At 42.2% G+C, this 11,385-nt stretch overlaps 1 protein-coding gene across 3 annotated transcripts in view; it reads left to right on the top strand.

The window, feature by feature from the left end:
* LOC139415196 (protein cornichon homolog 3-like) overlaps nucleotides 1–11,385 on the top strand; it is a 57,968-nt gene continuing 46,583 nt past the window's right edge. For all 3 annotated transcript variants that reach the window (XM_071163098.1, XM_071163097.1, XM_071163096.1), the window contains exons 1-2: nucleotides 1–318; nucleotides 6,818–6,886. In XM_071163098.1, the coding sequence (XP_071019199.1) occupies nucleotides 241–318; nucleotides 6,818–6,886 (147 nt within the window). In that variant the 5' untranslated portion in view covers nucleotides 1–240. The remainder of the gene's footprint in view (nucleotides 319–6,817; nucleotides 6,887–11,385) is intronic.

Genomic DNA, 11,385 nt, shown 5'->3' with positions numbered 1-11,385 from the left:
TCGTTTTCATCAAGTCTAGGCCACTGGTCTAATTTCCAATTAAGAAATTGCGCCGCAAAACGTTTCGACTTCAAAGGGAGACCTTGGATGCGCGTTTCGTTGGAGACGTTCTGCAACCATTTGTTGCAAACATTAAAAGCAAAGTGATGGATGGAGTCGTTATCACCTCGGTTTGCCATAGCACTTTAATCATTTCGTTTTTTTAAATCCTCTTTTCGTCCTCTTTTCGTGTATTCAATAATGTTCACTTTCGCTGCCTTTTGCTATATGCTGTCACTGGTCCTCTGTGCTTCCCTGATCTTCTTTGCGATATGGCATGTAAGTGGGTGATTTATTACTTGTTTTTGTTGTTGATATACGTTTTTTAAGATGTGAAAATACATTTTGATATGATTATGAATGATTTTGGCTATGGACAATATTCCATAATGATGCGTAATAGCCCAGTGTATTTATACCTGCTCACAACCCCTTGGCCTTTTGCGCAAGATAATTAATACATTATTCGATGTATGCAAAGGTGCTGTTTCAATGCCCAACCTTTAACTTGAATTATAATTTTATTAAGATCCCCATTTGCTGATGCCACGCGCTCTAATGGGTAGGAAAATGCAATACATTCCCAAATTGACACGTGCGAACCTGTATCTCAGACGTTTAGCCTAAAACGCCACTCATTTCCACTTAATTGACTAAATGGTCATATCAGTTTTATTTTGTTTTTGCAGATTTTTTAGCTATGGTTTCATCAAAGGGTTTTTTACAATGTACTTGACTCAGTCATCATGCACCTCTGTAATCGATTAGGAAATCTGTTAGAGACGCTGGACACACTGAGACGAATTCTCCCCCGCACACAGTTTTTATCTGTGTGTTATTGTCTTTGTTCAAACCAGCCGGGAGACCCTGCAACACAGAAATACCAATAAGAACGTATTACAATATTTTGATAATATAATTATTTACTCTGAAAGCCCTTGCGCCCTCCTGCGGAACTTTATATAAAGACAGATTTCGGTCCACACAGTTCTTGGCCCCCATCGACCGGCGTACCTTTGCATAGCAATAGACCTGAGACTGAAGGAGAGCTTCAGGTTTACTTCTGAGCCCAGGCAATTACTGGAGGCATGGCATGTGTCAGGCCCATATGGTGTTCAAAGCAGTGGACAGATCTTATCTAGTCTGCTTGCTACTTAAGAACATACAGCTTATGCCAAGAGCAGAATTATCAACATGGATATTTTCATTCTGTTTATATTACTGTAATATACTGTAATATACACACAGACACAAATTCACACCCTCTGTTATCCAAAACAACTAACAGCTCATGCATACAGTATATTAAATATATCTGGCCCAACTGTGGTCTTGGAAAGCACCGTGTTCCAACCAACTGAGACTTATGGGAAACACAATGCTTCTGATGGCAGGGTGGCAATTTCAATTCACAAACACAGGCATAAACTACAGACAAATCAGAATAGTATGTTATGCAGGCTACATGGCGTGATGTCACATGCATAGTCAAATAAATGGGTTTTAATTACCAGCCCTTTTTCACATTACAGCATGCCTGTCATCCAGACATCATCTGGGTAATTGTAATACATGATCCTATACACTCTGACAGTGAAATGTACCCATACATCCTACAGTAAATATCCATCCCACTGGGCAAAAACTGGTTAAATCAACAGCAAAGAATCCAAGTCATTTCAACCAAAAATATAAATCTGATGATGTTGAATCAACATAGAAAAGCTCATTGGATTTGCAAAAAGTAATCAGTAATCAATGTATTTTCTTCACCCAGCTTTTAACCTAAATCCAATGACTTGGTGACATTTGATATTGATTTCACATTGAATTCACAGTTAGTTGACAACTCAACCAAATGTAAATAAAAACTATGTTGTACTGATGTCTGTGCCCAGTGGGACTTTATTCATTCTCTTTCATCTAATTGTCCTGCCAAATATTGCATCCCTCTACTTGACAGGTTTATTACAGTTCTGCCTGTTTTTCAGTGGACCTGTCAGGTGTAGCATGACCTACGTATCCTCCTCTTCACTCTCCCGACACGTTCAGAATATCAGGACTTGTCTTGTCATTAATCACTGCCTGTTAACAGGCAGTCTCATCTCTCACAGGGCATGTACTGTACTGCACTGAGGCTGACTGATGAGAACCTTATCAGACACTACGTTGACTGATGGATATGATTTGTTGAGCTTCCATGTCCAAGAAATCATCATTTCAGTCTCAGTGATGATGCTTCTCTACATGTCCAGACCGCACCGCACTCCCCATTCTGGGCTTCGGGGGACTCTGAAATGTTCTATCTAAGCAGTGAAATGTATTTTTTATGGTAGTGACAAAGTCAAGCTGACGTTCAGTCGTCAAGTTCATTGACTAAGCTGAAACCCTCGACTCTATCTAGCTTAACACATGTTCAAGGTTGATCAATAACAAGATAATCTCATTCAATACCCTTAAAAGTCATTCAGTCTGTGGAAGGAAAATCACACCTCGCTGGGTAGCTATCTAGCTTCTGTCCAGATTGAATGATCAGTAATCAATCATGTAATCCCGGTTACACCATCACTCCTGGGACTGCTTGTAACAGATTAGGGGGAATTTTAATTAACATACCCAATGAACTGTGTTCTCTTGCACTCCGCTCAGCTCCACACTCGCCGACAGAAAATGGTTGAGTGATTTCCCTCCATGTAGCAAAGCCCCTAATGTATTATGAGTGTCATTATCACCATGTGAACTGCTCCTCTGGATCCAGTGACTTATGGGAAAACCCCTGTGCCCATACGATGTGTAGAGAAAGTCCATTGGCTAAGAGGGCATATGTTAAGTTAACATCATTCACTTTCATTGTGGCCATAAAATTCCCCCTATTGTTGTTTTAGTTTTTCTGACGGTTTTAGTGGATGCCGGTTAGATTACCATAATCGTAGGAGGAGACTATGAACGAGTCATTTGTACGCTGCTTTAATGTGTGCCTCATGCTGGTTCCTTAGGCAAGTACAGGACATTCACAGGTCTAATGATCCTTCACAGGTCTAATGATCCTCAGAGCATGCTATTATTTGGAAAGGACATCTTGCCTCAAATTTCAATCTATGTGCAGTACAAGAACATTTCTCTTCGTCTTTGAGGCTGTGAGTAACCTAAGTGGCTCTATAAGAGTCCGCTTGGGTTTAGTTCAGTAGGGCTGTGCTTATAAAGGAAGCCCAATTCTGATATTTTTTTTCACAAACTAGTCTTGACTAATCAGGTGAGCTCTGACAAATTTCTGATGTGATTGGTCAAAAGACCAATTCTTGGAAAAAATATTTGGGGGCTGCCTGTATAAACACAGCCTTTGTGGTTGGTTTTGCACGTAGTCCCACACATTCATTAATTCCTCATAGGTTGTTCATCCATCAATGTGACATCAATTACATTAAGTTACATTGTTTCTCACTGTATGTTATATTGCCTTGTATAAATGAAATTGTATTTTCCTGGCAAGAGAAGATAGGAATTGTATTATTCTGAGCCAGGGGGAAAAACAAACATGTTCCTTGCCATGCTGGTCTTTGGAGATATACTGTAGGCCTATACAGATGTGAGCATGTTTTTAAGGCCAGTCAACCATGACGAAGCAGAAACGTCCAGTCCCAGATATGGAACCAATGCCATTAAAAAAAAGTATTGATAGAAAGCTTCAGGAAATGTAATAAAATAAATAAAACACACAGTATAAAGTCCATTCCCTTCATGTAGCTCTGCTGCCTGCAGCCACATCAAAAAGAGCAGCAATCCCCAAATGGGCAGTCTCCACTCACCGAGGAACCATTTCTGAAGCTTCCAAGCGGTTGCACTGGGCGCATCAGACATTTTATTGGTATTCAGTTTAGTGAGTTGATTTGGGGCGTCATCCTGCAATGACTGTGACTGTGAGCAGACCAGACCTGTCAGTCCATGATTGCCTTTCCAGTCATAGAGAAATCCTGCACCCAATGATGACAAAATTAACCAGTTTCAGGCGTTTTAAAATACTCCTGAATAATTCACCATAGCTGGTCAATTATTAACATTGAACTTGTCGTCTTTTTCATCAGAATTTATGTTCTCCGCATCACGGTTGTACTGTTATTTTTTATGTAATTATTTCTATATGAATGCCTAAAGTAGAATGGCAGTGACGTATGGTAGGGAATGTGTTCAAAGAGAGTCAGGGTCTTTCACAAACAAAGATAACAGTTGAGTTGCCAGTCGACCATAGAGTCTGTGGACCAAGGGCGGCCAGCCATCCCCATGTATGGATGTACACAACAATTCAAAAGTTTGGGGTCAATTAGATATTTCCTTGTTTTTGAAAGAAAAGGACATTTTTTTTGTCCATTTAAAATAACATCAAAATGATCAGAAATATGGTGTAGACATTGTTAATGTTCTAATTGACTATTGTAGCTGGAAATGGCAGATTCTTAATGGAATATCTACATAGGTGTACAGAGGCCCATTATCAGCAACCATCACTCCTGTGTTCCAATGGCACGTTGTGTTAGCTAATCCAAGTTTATCATTTTAAAAGGCTAATTGAGCATTAGAAAACCCTTTTGCAATTATGTTAGCAAAGCTGAAAATGGTTGTGCTAATTAAAGAAGCAATACAAATGGCCTAGTTGAGTATCTGGAGCATCAGCATTTGTGGGGTTGATTACAGGCTCAAAATGGCTAGAAACGAAGAACCTTCATCGGAGACTCATCAGTCTATCATTGTTCTGAGAAATGAAGGCTATTCCATGTGAGAAATTACCAAGAAACTGAAGATCTCGTACAACGCTGTGTACTACTCCCTTCACAGAACAGTTTAAACTGTCTCTAACCAGAATAGAAAGAGTGGGAGGCCCCGGTGCACAACTCAGCAAGAGGACAAGCACATTAGAGTGTCTCATTTGAGAAACAGACGCATGACAAGTCCTCAACTGGCAGCTTCACTAAATAGTACCCGCAAAACACCAGTCTCAACGTCACTAGTGAAGAGGTGACTCCGGGATGCTGGCCTTCTAGGCAGAGAAAAGGCCTGGCCAATAAAAATAAAATATTAAGATGGGCAAAATAACATAGACACTGGACAGAGGTACTTTGCCTAGAAGGCCAGAAGCCTCTTCACTGTTGACGTTGAGACTGGTGTTTTGCGAGTACTATTTAATACAGCTGCCAGTTGGGGACTTGTAAGGTGTCTGTTTCTCAAACTAGACACTCTAATGTACTTGTCCTCTTGCTAAGTTGTGCACTGGGGCCTCCCACTCGTCTTTCTATTCTGGTTAAAGACAGTTTGCGCTGTTCTGTGAAGGGAGTAGTACACAGCGTTGTACGAGATCTTCAGTTTCTTGGCAATTTCTCGCCTTCATTTCTCAGAACAAGAATAGACTGATGAGTTTCAGAAGAAAGTTTTTTGTTTCTGGCCATTTTGAGCCTGTAATCGAACCCACAAATGCTGATGCTCAAGATACTCAACTAGTCTGAAGAAGGCCAGTGTTATTGCTTCTTTAATCAGAACAACCATTTTCAGCTGTGCTAACATAATTGCAAAATGTTTTTCTAATGATCAATTAGCCTTTTAAAATGATAAACTTGGATTAGTTAACACAACGTGCTATTGGAACACAGGAGTGATGGTTGCTGATAATGGGCCTCTGTACGCCTATGTAGATATTCCAATAAAAATCAGCCGTTTCCAGCTGCAATAGTCATTTACACCATTAACCATGTCTACACTGTTTTTCTGATCAATTTCACGTTATTTTAATGGATAATTTAAAAAAAAAAGTACTTCTAAGTGACTGCAAACTTTTGAACGGTAGTGTATGTTTTCACCTGGTGAGCAGGAGGTGTCACTGTGTCAGTTTAGGCAACATTGAATTCAAAGACTTCTATTGAAACCACCCAAAGATGGCATGTCTGCTGTGTGCATACAAGATGTCACCTCATATGGTGAGGATGATAAGCATGAATATATAGCGTGTATTTGCTGAACATTCCATCTCCTCATCACACCCCACTGCCCCAGGTGTTTACAAAAAGTCCATCCATGTTGTTTGCCATTGGCCCGTGATGAATTAAGGGAGCATCAACACAGAGAGCCCGCCAGCCAGCCGCCAGAATCACACCATAGGGAAATATGGCTGGCTGGCTGGCTGGCTGGCTGGCTGTGTGTGTGTGTGTGTGTGTGTGTGTGTGTGTGTGTGTGTGTGTGTGTGTGTGTGTGTGTGTGTGTGTGTGTGTGTGTGTGTGTGTGTGTGTGTGTGTGTGTGTGTGTGTGTGTGTGTGTGTGTGTGTGTGTGTGTGTGTGTATGTGTGTGTGTGTGTGTGTGTGCACGTGTGCGTGTGCGTGTGTGTGTGTGTGTAACACAGAAAAAATTAATAAAATACACACACGCACACACATGACCCTAAGGACTTACATACATGCAAACACATCCACTCCCTGCCTCTGCTGTGCCGCTGAATGGCCACAGGGAATAGACATGCAATGTCAGCTGTCTCTATAAAAGACGATACCCCCCTATGCAATTACTAGCACTGCTTCTAGTCCTATTCCTAATGCAGCTCTGTCTGTCTGATTGATCCTGTTTGTCATGCAGTGTTGTAATCGCTGTGCTAGCTCCCAGACAGCCTATAGAACCACTGACACAGCTACAGCCACTGACACAGCCACTGTGTGTGATTAACACTGATGCAGGCAGAGAACTAAAACACATTGTTATTTTTCCTCACTTTGTCACTCTCTCTCTCTCACTCTTTCTCAGATAACAGCCTTTGATGAACTGCAGGCAGACTTTAAGGTCCCCATCGATCAGGGCAATCCACTCCATGCGGTACGTGTGTTTCTTTGCTGTGCTAATACACTTACATGTTACTCATGTACTACTGTCAAACATGCTCTACTGTCAAACATGCTCTCTCACTCCAGTAGTGAGTTTATTTTGGCGAACGTGTCTGGAATATGTGAGCGTGTGGAAAGTGTGGTGACTGTAGGATGTGCTCGTGGTGAATTAGTGTATGATGTGTCATGAGTGTGGTATCTGGAATATGCATGTGTAACCAGCGTGTTTAGAGCATGTGAGTGCGTCTGCTGATTGTTTTGGGCAAATATGTGGTGCGTGTGTTAGTGTATGCGTGCGTGTGTGTCTGCGTGCCTGATGCTTGCGTGCGCGTCTTTGTGTGTGTGTATCTGTGTGTGTGTGTGTGGGGGGGGGGGGGCGGGGGGTCTTGGAAGAGGTGTGTAATCAGCACCAGGGGCCGCGGCCAGGTGTAGTGCTACCCTGCTGCTCCAGAAGATCTCCCTCAGTCATCTGCAGCTCTGCATTAATACAACAGGAACCAGATGGCTGCATGCTGTTCAACTCCTCCTCCTCTGGACTGGGACTGAGTGGCTGACAGGCACCTCACATCACAGGTTTAAAGGCCACAACACCCTGGCTGTGTCTGAAATATCGTGCAATACTTTTGACCTGGGCCCACGTACAATGTAGTGCAATTTCAGGTGCACGCTCTGTATAAATTATATCCCCTTCATCAGAGGAGAGATGGGACACTGAGGTTGATAAAGGACAGGTTCCGCTCCATGAATCCCCCCTGGGGTTTCTGGGTTATTATTCCCTCTGGCTCCTTAATAGAGGAGAATGACTTGAGCAGTTTAGGTATGATGTCCCTGGGACAACACAGTTTAGAGGTGACTTTGACTGTACTGCCGCAGCACTTGAATGTTGACAGCTGTGTGTCCTTTGGGATAACTAGAGAGAAAAGGTGGATGGAGAGACAGCGTATTCGAGGAACAGGATTACTGAGCAGTTTCAAATGCAAATGTTTGAGTTACTTTTTTCAAAGTCATTGTTGCTTTGAAAATGATCTCAAAGTACAGCGACACTTATTTTTTGTAGCATTTGCTTTGCATGTAATTATGAACAGCACCAGGATACTTAACTTGATGCTAATACTTGTGATCTCAGAGAGAGAGAGAGAAAGAAAGAGCCTGAGTGTTCAGTCTTTGCCACTTAAAGAAATTGTGTCGTTATCACTGTGCAGATTTTGTTTCAAAGCCATTTTAGCTGTCGCACTAGCTGTTCGGTCAAAACGGATTCCCAAATGAAAATTTGTCAGGCTATGCAGAAGTTGCCTCCCACTGAGGCACACGTTGCTAGGCAACCCCTTGGACCTGCCCAGGCAGGCTCTGGCTCAAGCCAGTTTAAAAGACTTGCTAGCAAACATTTGTGCTATGGAACTAAATAAGTACTGCACTCTGACCACAAAACGTATTTGCTAGATTAGTTCATCGTGTTTTTATTCAAGCAATGAAAGTGAACTTCAAAACGTGGTGTAGTTTTATTGGGATTTGCAGCTGTTGTTGGTAAGAAGTGAAACTGCTAGCTTCTGATATGACATACTCAACCTTTAAATACTTTGACATAAAAATGTATTTAGTCAAATCCATTGCACAACTTCATAGTCTCTCTCTCCCCATGGCCTCCATGCTCTTTCCTTCCACTGTGACATGGATACTACCTTCCATTTTTCTCTCCCTCCATCTATCTTCTTCCACACTATTTCTCCCTCCCTCTCCTACCTCCCTCGACCACCTCATGAGTCCTGATTGGAGATTGATGGCCCTGGGCACCACCCTGCTCCCCTGCCACCCTTGCCACCTCTGCCACCAGCGGTGTCATTCCCATAGGGAGCACAGGGGAATGTGCCCCCTCAGATTTGTTTTTAAAGATAATTGTTTCTCTTTAAAACTACTTGCCATCTAGCAATTTTATGAAGTTGGCTTTAGCTAGCCCAGATACTGTAGATTCCCAATCTCCCAACCTCATAACTAGCCACCAAGAAGCCATTTCAGGCTATCAATCAAGTTAGAGTAGCTATCATAGCTAGCATGCCTGCTGCCAAGGTTGGTAGAGTTTTGAAAAGCAAGCAATAACTAAATGTACTGAATAAGACTCCCATTCCTCTCAATCTTTTACCCAGATTTTAGTAGAGCTGCAGAGAAAAATATATAGTTTATTTAATAAAGAACCACCAGTCAGGAGGATACAGACAGCTCAAGAGGTATGCTTAGATAAAACATGTTTTTACATAGAATTAAGCATAATGATTATGGCTCTAGATTGCAGGAACAAGCTGTTTCAGGTGTTTGAAAAATGCACAATCCTCCACCACCAGCCATTCTCACATACTTTGTGCCCGTTCAACATTTTGGGGTGCATGATGCCCCTGTCTGCTACATCAGCCTCACACCCAGGCAGCAGGCTAATTAGTGGCTGACTGTCATCTGCCCTTCCCCCAGGGGACTTTCTGGGAGTCAGGGCTCACACTAGACCTAGAGAAACCATAGTAGGGATCCACAGACACACAAACACACACACAGAGTCAAACACACACACACACACACACACACACACACACACACACACACACACACACACACACACACACACACACACACATATAGAATCCAACCTCACACACAAACATACACACACAGCTGTGAGTCTCTGGTTCTGGGGCTTCAGGCACATATATAAAGACAGGGCCTATTATCACAGGGAGGAGTGCCAACACAGAGAACAGTGGGCTGAAAAAAAGTAGGTTTATTCCTAGAGAGTTTGTGTTCGAGAAGGAGGTGGACGTGTGTGTGCGAACCCTTGTGTGTAGTGTATAAGTCCTCTGGGTCTATGGGGACGTACATTCAGGCCCAGATGTCTTTCAGCACTGCCAATGCTGTTTACTTTGAGGAGGCCAGTGCCTATCTGCCTATCTCTTCTGAGACTCTCAGATGACACACCAGTGCAGAGCCTGATGAGAATACATCATGCTTTAATACTTTATTCCCCACAGCGCTCAGGGCCCTTCTTGTGATGGGGCCCTGCTTTGTGATGCTGATGGCATATGTTGCTTCTCCGACTCTGAACTAACGTTCTATCAGCCAGGGATTAGCCTGAAGCGAATAATATAATCTAAGTCTTGCATTAAAAATCAGACTGATAAAACAGTGAATAAATTAATGCAAGGAAAGGGAAGCAGTTACCATAGTTGCATTATCACGCAGAGAGAGGAGTATTACTTATGTTATGATTTTATTTCCCAAGACTGATCGTGGAATTCTGTACTACTCATGTGTAACCTATAGGTTACATTTGAATTAGATCTCTAGTAAATTAGTACTATAAGTTATATGTCAGTGTGACTCCAAAGGGTGAAGGGTGGATTGGCATAATACTGGGTCCTGTCTAAAAACATTGTTGTTGTTGTTACAAGAAAAGCTTTACAGTAGGCCCATGTAATCGGCCAGATATCAAACCTGGGATGACGGCTCACTGGGTAAACTCTAGGTGTTAGCTCTGGGAGCCGACACAAGTCCTGAGATCTCAGGCAAGGTAAGTCATAATATAAAGCCAACTTGGAGAACCACCTGCACTATACTGACAGTACATCAGTCTCCACTACTGGATCGTCACATTTCTCCTCTCCTTATGAATATTATTGACGTCAAACGGGAGAGCCAAGGACACAGGTAGTTCCTAATGTTGTAAGATTCTGGTTAGTGTTTACAGAACAACTGGTTCTGAGAGATTAGGATCCGGACTTGCAATTGTAACAGTAAGCAGCTGTAACAAAAATGGATGACTGCAGTGTGGCCGTTATTATGAGTACATGTTCCAAATCAAATCACATGTTATTTGTCACATGCATCGAATTCAACAGGCGTAAACTTTACCATAAAATGCTTACTTACAGGCCCTTTCCCAACCAAACAGTTAAACATTAAGAAAAATGTGCAATAAAAAGAAGGAAATAGTAAGACATTAAAATAACAATAACGAGACTATATACAAGGAGTACCGGAACCGAATCAATGTGCAGGGGTATGAGGTAGTTGAGGTAATTATGTACATGTAGGTAGGGGTAACTGTGACTAGGCAATCGGGATAGATAATAAACAGAGTATTCAACAGCGTACGTGAGGAGTGTGAAAGTGTGTCTGTGTGAGTCTGTGTGTGTGTGTGTGTGTGTGGGGGGGGGGGGGGGGGGGGGGGGGGGTTGGCATATATGCATGTATGTGTGTGATTTGTGTGCATGTGAGCATAGGTAGTCTATGTGTGTGTTGGAATGTCAGTGTACAGTGCCTTCAGAAAGTTTTCACACCCCTTGACTTTTCCCACATTTTGTTGTGTTAAAGCCATCATTTAAAATGTATTATATTGAGATATTATATTGACATTGAATGTTCCTGAGTGGCCTACTTACAGTTTTGACTTAAATCGGCTTGGAAATCTATAGCAAGACATGAAAATGTCTGTTTAGCAATGATCAGCAA

The sequence above is a fragment of the Oncorhynchus clarkii genome, chromosome 8, assembly GCF_045791955.1.
Source record: "Oncorhynchus clarkii lewisi isolate Uvic-CL-2024 chromosome 8, UVic_Ocla_1.0, whole genome shotgun sequence".
NCBI lineage: Eukaryota > Metazoa > Chordata > Actinopteri > Salmoniformes > Salmonidae > Oncorhynchus > Oncorhynchus clarkii.
This window is presented reverse-complemented; position numbering and strand designations above follow the sequence as displayed.